The sequence below is a fragment of the Tachysurus vachellii genome, chromosome 12 (assembly GCF_030014155.1).
Source record: "Tachysurus vachellii isolate PV-2020 chromosome 12, HZAU_Pvac_v1, whole genome shotgun sequence".
In the NCBI taxonomy this organism is placed as follows: Eukaryota; Metazoa; Chordata; class Actinopteri; order Siluriformes; family Bagridae; genus Tachysurus; species Tachysurus vachellii.
The window spans coordinates 10,544,958-10,562,175 of NC_083471.1; the positions used below are offsets into that span (position 1 = coordinate 10,544,958).

The 17,218-nt window shown below is 38.4% G+C and overlaps 1 protein-coding gene across 1 annotated transcript; it reads right to left on the reverse strand.

The window, feature by feature from the left end:
• Nucleotides 1–452: 452 nt before the first annotated feature.
• Nucleotides 453–12,211, reverse strand: slc6a4b (solute carrier family 6 member 4b). The gene is made up of 13 exons (XM_060883115.1): nucleotides 11,928–12,211; nucleotides 9,456–9,590; nucleotides 9,050–9,269; nucleotides 8,426–8,564; nucleotides 8,183–8,317; nucleotides 7,618–7,721; nucleotides 6,915–7,042; nucleotides 6,715–6,827; nucleotides 6,494–6,625; nucleotides 5,455–5,554; nucleotides 5,210–5,310; nucleotides 3,376–3,543; nucleotides 453–3,215 (listed from the first exon to the last, which is right to left on the reverse strand). The coding sequence occupies exons 1-13, from the start codon at nucleotides 12,103–12,105 to the stop codon at nucleotides 3,135–3,137; spliced, it is 1,734 nt and encodes a 577-aa protein (XP_060739098.1). The 5' UTR covers nucleotides 12,106–12,211; the 3' UTR covers nucleotides 453–3,134.
• Between the last annotated feature and the right edge of the window lie 5,007 nt (nucleotides 12,212–17,218).

The window sequence follows — 17,218 nt, forward strand, 5'->3', positions numbered from 1 at the left end:
TTAGCGCTTCACCCACCTATTCACTGTGCTCATTAATAGGAAGTGCATTGAGCTCTCTTCCTCTTTTGTTTTCTCCCACTCGCTCTGAGACCCACCAATGCCATGGAGGCCTTTGATCCATTTGCAAAGTGCTTGAATGTGGAATTAGCATCTTCTCTTTCATATTCCTAGACCCTCATACCTCTGTTCAGAGCTGCGCTGATTCCATTTCGTGTGGTCTTTAATAAAGCATCTCATTTAAGTGCTTGCCACAATGCTGTCCTCTGATCGTGCATGTGTTCACCACACAATGCAAATCAACGTGGTAATTAAAAACCAGCATAAACAGAGCAAGCCTCTTTGGAAAACAGGAAAGCAGGAGTTGGTCTCTTAGTTCCTCACATAACATGTTACATAACAAAAATACCATGTTCACACAACACAATAGCACGATCATGTGACTGAAGAAAAAATGATTTTCATCGTAGACCTTTATTGTTACTTCAGACATTTATACAAGCCAAAGTCTCAGTCACAATTTACAATACCCCACACACAAACAGAAAGAACAAGTTTCTCACACCAACATAACACTCACAGAAACCAGAAATCAAATTTGGTACTTTTTTCTTGAAAATAATCAAAGAGAATTACAGGTAAAACTTGGCTATAGGATAGACGCTGCATTCCAAATTTTAACACGTCCTTGTCGACTTCACAGTAATTTCTGTTATTACCTGGGCTGAATCCTGACAGCAGTTAGATGAGCTTTTTAAGGATCACAGATCTGTGTCTGATCTTCAAAGCTGACCTGAATTGACAGATGAAGCTATGTTATAAACTCTTAACAGTAAACTGTTTGTTTTGCTGTGTTCAGCTTTGGGTTGTATGAAGTCTACTACTTTGTCTTCATGATTTGAAGGATATTTACACTGCCGTAATAGCCACTGGTTAATATATTGTGGCTGCGAACTTCTCCAGATCTATTTTGTGGCTTTAATCATCGCAGCTTATCTATTTTAAAAAGCAGGAGACGACGAAGTCCATTACGTTAAAGCACTGTGGCCACAGGAACCTAAGTACTGAGATGACTGATAATATTACTTTTAATGTTGGAATAGTGCATGAAGACACACCAGAGCCACCGGAATAGTGATATGGATACGTCATTAAGAGCTGAGTGAACTTAATGTGTGCGCTGAGAGAAGTTGAAACCACCTTTGTGAGATTTAGGCTCCTGTGTTCCTCTCCCTCTCTCTCTCTCTCTCTCTCTCTCTCTCTCTCTCTCTCTCTCTCTCTCTCTCTCTCTATACAGTGTCTTGTTGGGTGACTACACATACCTTACACATTGAGTATCTTCTCAATTAGATGGAGTATTTTAGCAAAAATAATAAAGCTTGAATTCAAACATCGGAATTTGGGCTTGAGATATTATCTTGATCTCGAAACTGTACTGTATATTAATACTGTATACTCATTTGTGACCACGCCTTCTGGTGTTACCTTAACAAGCAGCTAGTTCTTGTTTTCTACTGAACTTTCTGCAAAACGTTAATGTAACAGATCCAACAGAGTGGTACAAAGGAACAATTCCACAGACCAATCCTGTGAGGCTCGTGGTCCGACTTTTCTTCAGTTCCCTGCTTGGATAAAGTCATTAGTGAAGGTGAATGAATGTGACGATCGTGTACAGTAAGTGTTGATGTGAAGTCGACAAATCCATCTTAAAATCTTTACAGTAATGCAGAGAAATCATAAGGATTTGAAACAGTCTTCATCAACAGTCTTTTTTTTTTTTTTGTCTTTTTTTTTAAGTTTCACAGAGGCACGCGACCGATAGGATATGATAGGAAGTTTTGAGGTGGGATAGCGATACAGATGTTCAGGCAGTGTTAAGGCAGCACACATCAGGACCTCTCCACAACGCACATCTGGAAAAGAGTCTGTGGTTTCTCTTCTCACCGTGAGGTAAACATCATTTCATTTGCATGAACTTTTTTTCCCATTCGCTAAGTCACTCCCTACTTCAGTAATGGCTAAAAAGGACTAAATATTTAACAAAGAATATGAAAATGTCGAGCTCTCAGTCAGTGCACGAGCGTCCTTTTTCTCATGGATCGTATTTTTTTTTTTTTAGCAGTTCACATTCTGCATTTTCAAATATTGCACTGATTTTTGTTGCGAGCTGATTTGGCTTCTAAAATGATAAAGCTGAAGGAGCAATAAGTAGCATTTTTTTTATTTTACATTAAATTAATTTGCTCTGATTAGCCATCGGTTTAAAAAGTGTATGTTTCAGGCTGCGATAAGAAAGAGAAGAGGAATTTTACTGGGACTATTAAAACTGAAACTAAAATACAAATACTCACGTTATGGCAGCTATAAAGAGTCGTTCCCTCACCGGATTCTCGTTCTTTCTCTTTCTTGAAGTTAATTGAAGACAAAAAAGAAGTGTAGCTTGTTCCAACATGTTACCAATAAGCCACAAAATGTAAACGCCTCAGTCCTGAAAATGTAAAGCTTGAGCTCTGACACTGGAGACTCAGTCCATAAATGTAAAATAATCACTTCCTTACTGAAAACCTCACCTTCAACAATGATTATTTTGTTTGTTTTTCATAAATATGTTTATCACTCTCAGACTACGTGAAGTGACTGTCGCACTGTTACTATAGAAACGCTAACATGTCCATCTCCTCCTCATCCTCCTTCTCGTCCTGACCAGTCAGAATCCAGAGTTCCACAACTATGGTATAAGCTGTGATATTTTTCCCAGACAGTATTTCAAGCATCAGTATTTCAGTTTGTTATCATCAGACTTATTTTTTTTTCTTCTTGTTTGAAGAAGCCAATCTGAAAATGGAGTTAATATTTAAAAATTACAATATTGTGATAACTACATACCCTGCCGTCTGTTAGGCAGCTATTATCACATAGCAAATAGGAATAATCAAGAAATCTGATGTCATTTATTAGAATTCAGAGGGAAAAATGAGTTAAATGGAATAATACTGGAATGGTGTTTGCATCCTGTCTGAATGTGAGCAGCAAAGTGAGGCTTGCACCTGCAAAGTGGACCAAAAGATGCTACTTATTGCTTCTTTAATTGTGTCCGTGAGTGTGTTTGGGTTTTGACTGAGTGTTTGGGGCTGTTTTTAAGGTACCGGTGTCAGACCCAGCGTGTCTGTGTGGATGTCAGGCAGCCTTCGCTCAGGCCGCAGGCAAACAGCCAGACGCTGAAAACACAAACAACAAACGAGAAGGAAGAGGTTAGAGGTCACTGTGGTTAAAAAAAATGGTAAGGAATAAAATACAAATCAGATTGCAGGGATTGAGTCAAGAGTTTGTGGCCAATCAGAACGCAGGGCACTGTGATACGAACAGTAGTGTAATCACCTGTTTGAGCGAACCGGGTGTCCACACCAGCTTATACACCATGTAGGCCGGGATCCAGATGAAAGAGGAGAATCCGATGATGTAACCCACCGTGATGCTCCAGTCGGGGAACTTGTAATCGAACATGACCATCGGGGTTGGATTCAGCAGCGAGCTGATAATGATGTACTGAACAAGAAAACACACTTAGTTCGTCCAAAATCAGACTCGCACACGCCGACATCAATACTTTTTATTTCAGGGATCAGATCTGAATGTTACATTTTTTTCTCCCAAATGGACACTCGATATTGAATCTTTTCTGCTTTCGCTCAATAAGAACACACTTCTCATGCTTTTACAGTTTATGAGTCACAAAAAGCTGGAGGCTTGCTAACAAATGCGAAAGTGCTAATGATATAAAAACCGTACGGGATTCAGTATCCTGCATGGATAAAAATATTGACTCAAGAAAAAAGCAGAGGAACAGTTTTCATTTGATATGCATTTCTTTTCCACAAATTGAGTTCAGAAAGCACACTCTCTAGTTAGGTATTTGTCGGGTTTATGTAAACGTTTTGTCATATTAGTTAGTGTGGACTCTGTGGAAGGAGAAATGTGCCACTACAGTCTGAATTTTACAAATACATACAGTTTGTCTGAAACATGGAACTTTAGCTAATGTCATTTTACAACAAAATGTCACTTACAAATTCAAATAAAGCCGTAACATTTTAGGAAATCATTTCAAATCGTATTTGATGCCTTTATTTTAACTTGTAAGTGATGTTTTGTAGTAGAATTACATCATACTGCTTCAAATACAGTCTTTGTAGAGTCTCAGTCTCCGTTTTTGTAGAGTTTAATTTCAATTAAAGGTGATAAATTGATATTAATTCAAATGTATATCTTGAATTTATACATTTCTGTAAATCTGTTTTGTGACAGTATTCAGCAACACAAAGCCTTATACAAATTAAAATTCATTGAAAACTATGTCATTTAAGCCACACGTCAGTATTAGAGGAGTGAATCTGGACCTTTTGAAGCAAATTCTTGTCAAACTGATGGACTACAAACTTAAAAACCTCACATGCAAGTTCAAATACAATACAGATTGTAATGGAACATTTCTTTTTTCTAAATATAGAAGAAATTTTAAATTAGACCCAGGAAACCGAGCCACTCAGAGCTTTATTATTATTATTAAACTATTAACTACAGTAATTTATTATTTATTAAAATTTAACTACACTATTATTAGGCAAGCTATAAATTCCAATCCTTCCTTCCTCCATGCTCATATTCACATGCCTTCATTCATTATCTAATAGGGTTCAGATCTTCAAATAAACCCAATATATTTCCTAATACCTCTGTGTTGCCAAATCCAAACTTTTCTAAGCCAAATTTAAAAAAAAAAAATTCTAGTGACAACGGTGACAAATGTCCAAGGCTTCAAATAATCTCTGCACACCTGAGGCAGAGAAGGAGACGGCCATCGTTTATCACACGCTCAAGGACAAATAAAGGAATAAGGAGGAGAATGTGCAGGGGTGAATGTCAGCTCTCGCATGTGTGATTGTGTTAGCAAAGTTGAATGGGATTGACATTTGGGATGCAGAAGTTTAAGAAGTGAGCCGCGATCAAAAATGGGATTATAGTGTCTTTAAAGGCTGCAGGGAAGGAAGGAGCTGCTACATTTCTAAATGTGAAAATACTAAGCTGGAAACATGTGACCTTCTTTAGCTGTTAGACTTAGAGAAGGTTCTTATTATTTATTATAATACACATGGTTTAAATCAGTAAAATATGAGAGCTGAGAAAACACAATGAAATGTGTGTTTTTATTCACCGCTAGAAAAGTCGGGCTGATGGCCACCCAACAAAACCTCCAGAAGAATCCGGGTGTGTATCCCAGCATGGATTTGACGTCGTTGCTGAATCTGTTGATGCCTACCATGAAATCAAGAATGATAGAATTTATTAACTGTGTCACTTTTGTTACAGATACAATAATATAGTAATTATATGTTATAGTTAACTAAAAAAACACAGTAACGTTGCTGTATTGTGTTTTCAAAGCGAGATTTTTTTTACCATAAAACCAGGAGACGGCAGTGGCTTCCAGAAACACGATGGATATTATAGAGAATCCCACTCCAAACTCTTCAAGAAGTTTTACTACATATGCACCACCCTACAAAAAACAACAAAAAACAACAGAGTTGAAGTCAGTTCAAGTTATGAAGCTCTTCAGGTGTGTGGAGAAACTTCCTCACGATGATAAATGCAGGCTGCTCATGTTGTCTTGACATTTTGAAACTGTCCTGGATTGACCTGAATAAAGAAAATGCCCTTAGGTTCAGTCAATCTGGCAGCAGTGTAGAGTCTGTGCTCGAGACAGGATAGATGTGACTGAGAGGTTAGGGTTAGCAGGTAATTCAGTATGTTTTGTGAATGCACAAAGCCGACTTTTCAAATCTAAATCAGAGTGAAATTGATTCCTTTGATTCATTTGATTTTGCACTGTCTACAATTAAACCCAGCCACATAACACAAAAAGTTCTTGTAAAAAACTCTTTCACTTGTTGCTCAGAAATATGTAATAGAAACAAACAAATCAGGTAGGTGTAAAAATCACAAAAATCAACTGCACATGTGTAGCTTTTACTCAATGAGTGATTTGATAATTGTATTACTAATGAATTTAAACTATTTTGTGTGGCACATCCTGTGTCATTTTTTGTTGATGGTCATCAGTCCAAATCTCCAGCACAGTCCTGGCAAATTTGATTCACTTGTGGTAGGTGAGTCAATTCAGAGTCAGATAAGTTGTAACTAGAGTTTCCCTTCCTACAGGAGAGTCACTTTAGTGTCAAAGCATTTTTAACTAATGAGTGAGTCAATTCAGAGTCAAATCACTTCCTCACTTCAGTTCACTCCCTGCAGGTGCATCAATTCAGAGTGAAATAACTTTTAACTACTGTTCACTTCCTGCAGGCGAGTCGATTCAGATTCGGGGGAAGAATCAAGTGGTTTGTATAATTATGTGTAGTGTAATGCTAAACCAATACAAAGAACAAAAGCACCGCTTGATGAAAGTTTTAAAAGGGATGAAAGCGTATTAGGAACTCACTTTAGTCAGAGTGCTCAGAGAGCCCAAAAAGCACACAGTCACCAGACCCAGCACAAACACCTCCCTCCTGTGGGATAGAAAGTCTGGGTACTCATCCATCACTGCGGTAATGATGGCTTCCAGACCTCCAAACTGCACACACAAACACACACAAATACAGATTACATACAAGAGCTGTGTACAGCTATATAAAAAAAATGTCTGTGCGTGTGTAGACACACCGTGCTGTCCAATCCCAGTGTGATCATCATCGCAAAGAAGATGATGGCGAAAAACGTGGAGCCCATCATGTTAGCAATGGCTTCTGGGTAAGTGATGAACAGAAGACTTGGACCTTTGATGGGTAAAAGTCAACAGTTAACACGGTTTCTTGAAAACTGAACAAAATAAGCCTGACTGACTGAGCTGATTGTGTTCTTACCCTTGTTTCTGGCTACATCTTCCACGTTAACATGTCTCTGCTCAGCCATGTAGCCCAGAACGGTAAAAATCACAAAACCAGACATGAAGCTGGTAAAACAGTTGACCAAACTCGTCACAATGGCATCTCTGATGAAAGATAAAGAGACAGAAGATGATAAAATGCATCCATTCTAACATTCAATCATTTATTGAGAATCTGCTGTAGTGTGATTTAGGAGAAGACCTAAGGTAAGGAGTTGATATAAAAGAAATGACATCCGCTGGAGTGAGGAAGCAGATTGGGGAGACTTAACAGATGCCGGTGTGGTGGTGAACCATAACATCATTAACATTAGACCAATATAATATGAAGACACTCATCTGTGCAGCTCTGTGTTTACAGCACTCTATACATCCGGCTCAGTTCATCAGCTTTAATTACAAAACAATTCTCGTTTGTTCAAGATGCCAATGATCGAGACACATCTCTTCCTCCTCTTCCTCTTCCTCCTCTTATTCAGACTCAGCCAGACACAATAACACACATGCACACAGGCACACCTACAGCTTTTCTTTTCAATCCACTATCTCCATTTCACCAATTTCATCTCCTTTCACTTGGGTGAAGAGTGACAAAGGCTTTGCTTTAATCCTCATGGTCTGTCCCTTAATAGTTAATAGTGCATGTGTGTTGTAAGACAGTGTGATTAATTTCTGGGTACCTATAGCAGTTGTTGTTGAAGGAGTTGTAGCTGGAGAGAGCAAGCAGAACACCAAACCCTGGGCCGAGGGAGAAGAAGATCTGAGCTGCTGCGTCCACCCAAACCTGCAGCACATACACACACACCACACGCCACACACAAACACACACACCCTTTTTAAAAAATCAGGCAGAAAAAGTAATAGTGCTGAGAAAATAGTGCTGTGTGTGTGTGTATGTGTGTGTGTGTGTGAGAGAGAGAGAGAGAGAGAGAGAGAGAGAGAGAGAGAGAGAGAGAGAGAGCCTTGCGGTCACAAAGCAAATGTGAACCAATTATGCATCTGATTAGTGCTGCGCTTTATTCACGCACCTCATCTGCATTACCCATAGCAGGAAAACACAGTAGTTTTTTTTTTTAAATCAGACTGATGTGATATTATCAGTAAATAGCTCAAATAAACACTGAGTACAACGATGAAGGTTTTATCAAGTTCCTAATGTCACATGGTCTTTAAGGTCAACTGATTTTGAAATGTTATTCTCACTAAGTGTGTTTGTGTGATTGTGTATAAAAGAGAGAGACTCACACTTGTGTCCTTAAGTTTCTCCCATTTGGGCTGCAGGTAGAAGACGACGCCCCTCCAGGCTCCAGGTAAAGTTGCGCCTCGAATTAACAGAATCAACAAGACCACGTAGGGAAGAGTGGCTGTGACCCAAACCACCTGAGGGAGAGGGAGAAACATCACAGTGATGGTGTAGTTAGCATTTAAAACTCCTTTACTTTGTGTAAGTATCTGATGTGTATGTGTGTGGTGTGTGTATGTGCGTACCTTGCCTGATGTTTTGACTCCTTTCCACAAGCTGAAGTAGACGATGGTGAAGATGAGGAACAGACAGAGCATCAGCTGCCAGCGGATCACACCCACGTTCTCCAAACCGTCCGACTCATGCAGCTCCAACACGTTCCTCCTGCTCACACAGAACCGGCACTCACTCATCTACAACATATACACCTCTGTTTACTCCTCCATCACATCTCTCTCTTTAGTCTGAGAGCTGCAATACCGTAAGTGAGAAGAGGAACTGACTTGTTTCCCAGACACAACAAACCAAATGTTACTGTAAACAAATAAAAAGTGTTGAATGTCGTTATTTATTGAATAATGATTTTAAGAATTGCGTAATTGGAGAAAAAAACACTTGGGGTTGTCTGTTCTAAAAAAGTAATCATCTTCATAGTGTTTACTGTAATTCAGCTTCATCACATCCACTTCATTAATATAGTTTTTATTTAGTGAAATTCAACTGTATTTCATGCAGGATTTATAGGAAGCTAAGTATAGTGACCTGTCCAATACTTTGTACAGCTCAGATAAGAATGAGGATCTCTGTCCTTTGTGTTTCACCTACCCTTTTGCGTATCTTCTCATTCTTTGCCACTTACATGCACTTACGTGTAAAACTCCTCGGCTGGTGAGCGGGAGTAATTTGTCCATGTCACGTTGTCCTTGCCAAAGTAGTTGGTGCAGTTTTCCGTGTTCCATGCATTGTCACAGCTTGTCCATGGCAGAGTGCTGCTAAATGATGAGTAGAAGTAGAACAATGCCCATGCGATGATGGTGTTGTAGTAGAAGGAGACGTACAATGCGATGATGCAGATGGAGAAACCGATGCCTGAGAACACCAATTAAAAGCACTTGAGCCTGACTTTAGCTGGACTGTGCGTGTATTTACTATGTCTCAGTTATTTGTGACAGGCTAATATTCACTTTTTATATATTTCACTTTTCAATGTCTAGTGATAGCTATACTCATTGTGTTTGGATCTTGTTGTACATTGAAGCATGGAAAGTTCATTACCTTTAAATATTGGGCAAATGTGTTTCCATATGGAGATGGCACCTGTGCGGTGGAACTGACCAAGAGCCAGCTCCATGTAGAAGAGTGGTACTCCGCCAAATATAGCCATGAGTGTGTATGGGATGAGAAAGGCTCCTGCAAATGACAAAAAAGGATTACTCTTAGGAGGTACTCAAGCTACACGTTGATATGGTGTGTTGCTGTTATTGTGATATATGGGAACTTTGGGGATTGAGTTAAGGCTGCAGAGGAACCAACATCTGTAGTGATGGTGAGGGGATTCGTGCTCGGCACTTGTTCAAGCACTTCATTATTCAGGTTAGTCTTCCATATCATTAAAAGGGTCTTAGGTGTCAAGGAGGCCTTAACAAGCTTCTTCTGATCATAAACATATTTCCTGAGCAGCCTCATGGAGTAAGAAAGCATCATAATTTTTGTAGCACCTCTAGTGTACTCTTCAAGTAGCTGGTAGAACTGCTGCTATGTTCTTCCCTGGGCACCAAATAAATCTTAGTAATGACTGACACGGTAGCATTATACCATCTCAATTTACATACAGCCATGGAGCTGATCCAACCTGCAGACATACTGTATGATTATACCTAGAATGATATTTACAGACTTTCAAGTCTAAGTCAACTTTCACCACAAAATGTATGGAAGGGTGGACCCATGCAAATGACCTTCCATGGACACCTATCTTTTTTAAACTGTTTATGCTGAAGGTGAGTAAATGAGTTTGAAATAGATAAGATAATTCTCATGTTGGAGAGTTAATACAGGAGACTTCCAGTGCAAGTTAAGTTTACTCCATCAATCCATCAAAATTCTGGACTGAGCCTGTGCCAGCTGTATCAGCTATGGCTAATTTGCAGGAGGAACTGGAACCCATGATCTTTATCTCCCATTGATCTGCCAGATCAGTAATGGGATGTGTTTAACTATACAGGAGTCATTATAGGTCAGTGGTCCTAAATAAGTCCTGACAATCACCTAAGGAGGAAGAAGAAGAAAAGATCAGACAACCCAAACAGATTGGCACTACATAAGTGGTAGATTTGGACAAAAATTGACAAAATTAAGCTGATTTTATGACAGGTTTAAATCCCCTTTTTTGATACCTGCTTCCTGTAACGGGAGATTAGGACATCCTATAATACTGTATGTATAACTTAAAACTCTCTATAGAATGCATGGTTCAACTTTACTGTTCCTGTTTGAGGATTAAGGAATTGCAAACACGATCAAAAAGAAGAAATGTCTTCAGTCAAAGGACCTCTCTCTCTCTCTCTCTCTCTCTCTCTCTCTCTCTCTTTCATTAGAAGGTGAGGAAGAAGTTGATCTCTCAACCACGATAAAGATGATATAGCTATAAAAGTAGTAACCATAAATAGAAGCATATAATCCATAGAATCCTGTTATGTCTTATTATTTATTGATTTCTTTGGTTATGTGATAAAAGGAAGGGATTGCATTCTCTCTCTCTCTCTCTCTCTCTCTCTCTCTCTCTCTCTCTCTCTCTATACAGTATATATATATATATATATATATATATATATATATATATATATATATATATATATATATATATATATATATATATATATATATACGTATATATATACATATATATATATACGTATAGAGAGAGAGAGAGAGAGAGAGAGAGAGAGAGAGAGAGAGAGAGAGATCACAATTTTAGGATAACAATTTTAAATTTCAGCTATTTTTTCTTTTTTAACACCAATAAAATTAATTCAGTTACCAGTGATGACTTCACTTTTCATATTTGTTCATATATTTATTTATTTGTATTTTTTCTTTACTTTAACATTATGTATTCAAGAGCTGCATTTTATATACGTTGAGTTTCTAAACATTCATGCCATGTTTCATGTTTAGAAATTTAAAGAGTGAAAATAACCTTATTTCTCATATGAAGTCTTATTTTGTGAAGAACAATAACCTGTTAATGGCCGTTAATAATATCGTGACTGATAAATTATAAAAACTAATTCAGACCCAGACTCAGTTTTATTCCTTTTTTAAACTGTTTGCATCTAGCACCATGGACAGCGGCAGCGCTTCTCTGTTCATGTCTTTCTCCTTTTTTTCTCTTTCTCTTTTTGCATTAAATATTAACAACAACAAAAAAACATGGTTTAAAACAAAAACAAAGTTATAGCAACACAAACCGAAGCATTGTAATAATGTTAGCTATCTGATTTGTAATTAACAACATTTATTTACATTTACATTTTTACATTTACATACATACATACATTTTTTTTTTTTTTTTTTTTTTTTTTAAATTTTATTAATGTTTATTTGACAGGGACAAATGCATAAAACATTGCTTTATAAAATACAAAGTAGATGCCTTGCATACAGGTTTATAGCCATGTCTAATTTGCAACCCCTGCCCCTAGACATAAAAAATAATAATACAATGCAAACAAATAAGTTCTTTACCTCCGCCGTTTTGGTAGCAGATGTAAGGAAATCGCCACACGTTCCCCAGATCCACAGCAAAACCGATCACTGACAGAAGAAAGTCCATTTTTTTGCCCCATTTGTCCCGCGACTCCGTCTGCATCATCACCGGAACCAGACCGGGGTTCGCGTTCACCCCCAACTCGTGATGGTTCATGTCGCTGTGGAAAAGAAAATGTCCGAGAAACTCCTGGAGTTCAGAGCAAAGTTCTGCAGCTGTGACAACAGGTGAGGTTCAGGTTCAGCGCGCGCGAGGAGGAAAAGACATGTTGCGGGTTGGAGCGCGCGAGGTAAAGTGACCCACGTTGGGTGAAACGCACACACACTTCTCTCTCTCTCTCTCTCTCTCTCTCTCTCTCTCTCTCTCTCTCTCTCTCTTCCTCTTCCTCTTTCTCTCACACCCACCTCTCACACACACATGCACGAGCGGGAAGGCCACAACCGGATGAGATTAAAAATCTATATAAAACTCATATAAAACTCCAGCGCACGCGATGTTAATGGATTTTTCCTGTTGCCTCGAGACTGGAGATTTGCATGAGGATAGTTGCAGCGTTAACACTTATCTTCGGTATCTTCACACCATCAGTGGTCATGTATCTCTGTGTGCTGAATGAAAATCTTTTAGCGTTACGTTAAAACACCGAAACAGACTTTGTGTGGATTGAACACTTAACATTGTGTTACAGTTCTACACAATTAACACACTGCTGGAGTAACACAACTGAACAAGGAGAAACTGTGGAATGCGAAATGAACAGCCTTATTACTTAATTGACTATGCAGGCTTCAATAAGAAAGTTTAAACTTTATATTTCCTTATAACTGGAATACCTTCAGTAACTTTAAAGCATGAATTGTGCTTTATTTCTGGGCATATTTCCTTCTGAAACAGAAAGTCATGCTTAAGTGCTGCACTGATTTACAAAACAGCCAATCAGGTTTGAAATATGCCATGCTACGCCTCCACCCACTCTAACTCTGACCACTTACTCTCTACCACGTTTTCTAAGTTAGGACAGGAAAGAGAAAGTGTACTGGATGAAACACAAAAGCAGAAACGGAACCATGTTGGTGTTGTCGTTTTGTTTTCTGACTTTTTCCAGGTCACACACGTGTCTGACGTGGTCCGTTAGAGAAATTTGCCACCCTGTGCTTTCCACCTAGCATGCACTGAAATAGCACTGAACGGGCCTCGTTAGCTAAACGTAATAAAATGCGAGCCTGAAATTGAATCTGCTGCTTTTAGCCCGGGCTAGACTGAAGGAGTCATAAAGTGGAAAGGGAACTATGGCGAGTGCAAAGCGTGAAATGAGGTTAAACCTGCAGGATGGAGCTGAGCGCGGACGTGCGGAATCAGTGTAGCTCCACTGCCACAGACTGTGTGTCTGCAAGAGTATCTCCACCGGTGCTCAGTATCAGGCCACTTACATTACACACTTACCCTGAGTGACTCACTAAATTATCACTTGAAGGGACAACAAGCTTAAGAGCCTTGCTGTAATGTACCATAATGGACGTGTGGATTTGGCTGCATTCTTGGTTCTTGGTTCTTGTTTCTTCTTAGTTTTAGTCTCGATTTTTCTTTTTGGCTTCCAAATTGTTCTAAATAAAACAAGCATGGGCAACTTACAAGTTCATTATCTAACATACAGGGTGACAGTGTGATGGTGGTTTAGTTGCCTGAAAACATAACTGAGGAGGCTGAAATTTCATATCTAACAATTTAACACTGTACTGTGGGAGAGTTAGTTACAAGACACACAAACAAGTTTACACTTCTTTAAATGGTTTATAAAAGCTGTTGCTTGTGGATTCATTTTCTCTCAGTATGTTATATGTTGCCTTTGTACTGAATGTTATTTTGCTTGGTTTAGGCAGGTGCTTTCCATGAAAAATAGTTTTCTAGATGTGTGTAGTGTTGCAGGTGTTCAGAACATTTGTGTTTTAATTACAGCATCGAGGAGCATCACAGCACCATGAAACTCATCCCCACTCCAAATGTGAAAAGTATGAGGAAGTAAGGGTTTGTTTTCTTTCTCTGGCTCTAAAACCAAAATGTTCACTAGGAAACTATGAGCAAATCTAATTGTGCGCCTATTCCTCCATTTCTGCATACATGCATGTTTAGGAACAGTAGCCTCGAAAGGACTCATATAACGTTTCTATCGAACTATAATACAGCCGACGTTCAGCCATGCTGCACTGAAAAGATAACAGCTACTAACACCGTTAATTAACCAAGAAAGCTTGACAACACATTGGTGTTACTGCCATGTTTAAATGAAAAGTGTCAGTGGGGCACAGATGAAAGCATAAATCAGTATACTGTACATGCCATTAGTTTATTCTCTCATCAGACACACAGAGGAAAAACTGATGTTTGAATCATTGTAGATGTTTATTTGTTTATTTGGTGAATTTTCTAGTTTGTTGCTGTCATCCAGCATTCTGTAAAAACCACAAAAGATGCAGCTCGATCCAAAATACTACCACTGACATAAATGATTCAAATAAAATGATGTCTAACCTGTGGCTGAAGGTAGCAGGAATGTGAATCAAGTCATTACAAGATATTTAAAACTCAGTCATTAATTAACATTACACACATCTTCATTCTAAGGAATTCCCACAATCCTCTTGTTTTTTAGACCATGCTTATTCAGGTTCATGCTCTACAGCATGAGTTTTTCCCCCGAAGCAGGTCTCAACACATGGCTCTGTGCTTCAGCGCCAACACACACAGATAAAAGCACATCGTTCTGACAGAAAGTCTTACAGGAAGTTTTGTATATGTCGACTCCAATCACAAAGAGAAATTGATGGCTGCTGTTGAGCAGGAAGATGGACTGACAAACAGGTAGCATGTGTATGTGCATCTGAGTGTGAGTGTGTGTGTGTGTGGTTACTATGGAAACTAATCTAAACAACACAACCTTCATTGCTGATCATTAACATCATCAGCATTGTCAAGTTTTTCTTACAAGTTTCGTCCATAACAAACACACAGTACAGCATTGAACTCTGGATTCCAAAGATTGGTCAAAATATTTAGATTCTTTTTTTTTGCTGTTGTGTGATTAAGCATAATTAGAAATACATTTTTTAAAGTATCCATGTCATTGTTTAAGAATTGAAGAATTGTCAGGTTCTGCTCACACACACATACATACACACACATACATACACACACATACACACACACACAGAGGTTTACTTGTCATAGATGCGGTGAGAGCATTTTACTGTATGTGAACGTGCGAGGTGAAGTCAGAATAATGGCCATAACATATTTAATATTGAGCTACACATCCCTCACAATCACTAGAAAGGTCTACAGCAGAGTCCGGTATAAGTGTGTGTGTGTGTGTGTGTGTGTGTGTGTGTGTGTGTGTGTGTGTGTGTGCTTGTGTGTGTGTGTGTGTGTGTGTGTGTGTGTGTGTGTGTGTGTGTGTGTGTGTGTGTGTGTGTGTGTGTGTGAGTTTGTGTGTGTGTGTGTGTGTGTGGGAACGAGCACAACCTTTTCTTCTCTAGAGCTTAGTGGCAACTGCAGCTTCAAATGAAAAGAATATAATTGAACAAATACATTTTGAAGACATTGTTAACTGATGATTAATTGATATCACATGTGCTTCTTCCACTCAGTCCTTCACTCCATTAGTGTGAAATCTCAGAAATATTGTCTAGTGGCTGTTGATTGGAGGAAAGAAATCTGGATGTTGACACAGAGAAGTCTTTTAATGGATTGAACCAGAGCTAAATGTCGAAGAGATGATAAACATATAGAAATATATATAACTCAAGTTTACTAAACATGAGCATTCTACATCCTCTGTTTCAATCAATCAGGTGCATTTAGGTAAATTATTACGCTGAAGACATTAAACCAGAGACTATATACACTGTTAAAGACGTGTTGCTGTTAGATGGCGTAATCAAAGTCAAAGCTGAACAATTAATAGCTCAGCATTAAAATACAGTAATACCTCGAGATACAAGTTTAATTCGTTCCGTGACCTTGCTCGTATCTCAATTTGCTCGTATCTCAATTTGCTCATATCTCAAAGCAATTTTCCCCATTTAAATTAATTAAAATCCCATTAATCTGTTCCAGCTCGCAAAATTCCACTCCAGTTGTTTTGTCTATGTGTTTTGAATATGAAAAATGTACAGTACCTGTGTTTATAAATGACAAATAATATATAAAAACATACAGTAATAAAAGAGAATGTTAAAAAAATAAACTGGTTTTACTATAAAGTGTATTATTTACCTTAGATATCAGACGACTTGTGCTAACGGAAGATACACACGGAGGTTGAGGGAGGAGTAAACAGGCGGAGGAGTTAGGGGGAATTTTGTCTCGTACGTACACTCACTTTCGTTCACTTACTCGCTGCTGTACACTCTTAATGCTACTTTACACTTAAATGGAACTTAACTAAACTTCACTAAAATTAATTGCTACAATTTCTGTTTTCTTTACATTAATTTTGCTTAATTTTCTTCGTCACTTTTCTCTTCACTTGTTTTTGCATTTTTTGTCACTCTTTCCTCACTAACATCTGCCGGTCATTTTAGTAAAAACCTGTCCAAGGAGGTTTGTTGAGCACACGTTGTTGTTGTGGGTCTTTGTTCGGCGGCTTCAGCTCAGATGTTCGTATCTCACACGTGGTTGTTGGGGATCTTTGTTTGGGCGGCGTCGGCTCAGATGCTCATATCTCAAAAATTTGTTCGTATCTCAAGGCAAAAATTTGGTCAAATCACAGCTCATATCTCAAAAAATTTGTATATCAATGCACTCGTATCTTGAGGTATCACTGTATATCGTTTATTTTTTTATTCACACCTGTCACTTGCTTATCTGGAACTTTCCAAGAAAGGAGATTTATGTTATTGGATCATTCCACATTTTAAGTGAAGCAGTTACACATACAGTTCCTGTAGATCTGGCATTGCTTAGACACATCATACTGATGTGAAAGTAGAGAAGAACGCTTTAGTGACTTTCTCCCTTGTGGGCAGTTCTGAAATCAGAGCTGTTTCATTCCAGTCTGGCTCAGAGATCCGCCTTTTGAGCAAACCTTGCCAACAAAAGTGTTTTGTTTAACCATTAAAATTCAATCCGAAACAGTCCTGAATGAAAAATGTCATCAGAAAACTTTGCAGTATTAAATCTACAGCACTGGCGCTGTGACACTGTGACGGTGCTTTATTATATCACAAGGTTTCTAGTATTCGTGTTTTATCGATTGAAACATAAAGTAGCC

Excerpts from the sequence above, each read along its gene's own strand:
- slc6a4b (XM_060883115.1), bottom strand. The coding sequence starts at position 12,105 with ATGAACCATCACGAGTTGGGGGTGAACGCGAACCCCGGTCTGGTTCCG. Across the intron at positions 9,270-9,455 it reads CATTTGCCCAATATTTAAAG|GCATCGGTTTCTCCATCTGC; the intron begins GTAATGAACTTT and ends TGGTGTTCTCAG. Across the intron at positions 5,555-6,493 it reads CTCTGAGCACTCTGACTAAA|GGTGGTGCATATGTAGTAAA; the intron begins GTGAGTTCCTAA and ends TGTTTTTTGTAG.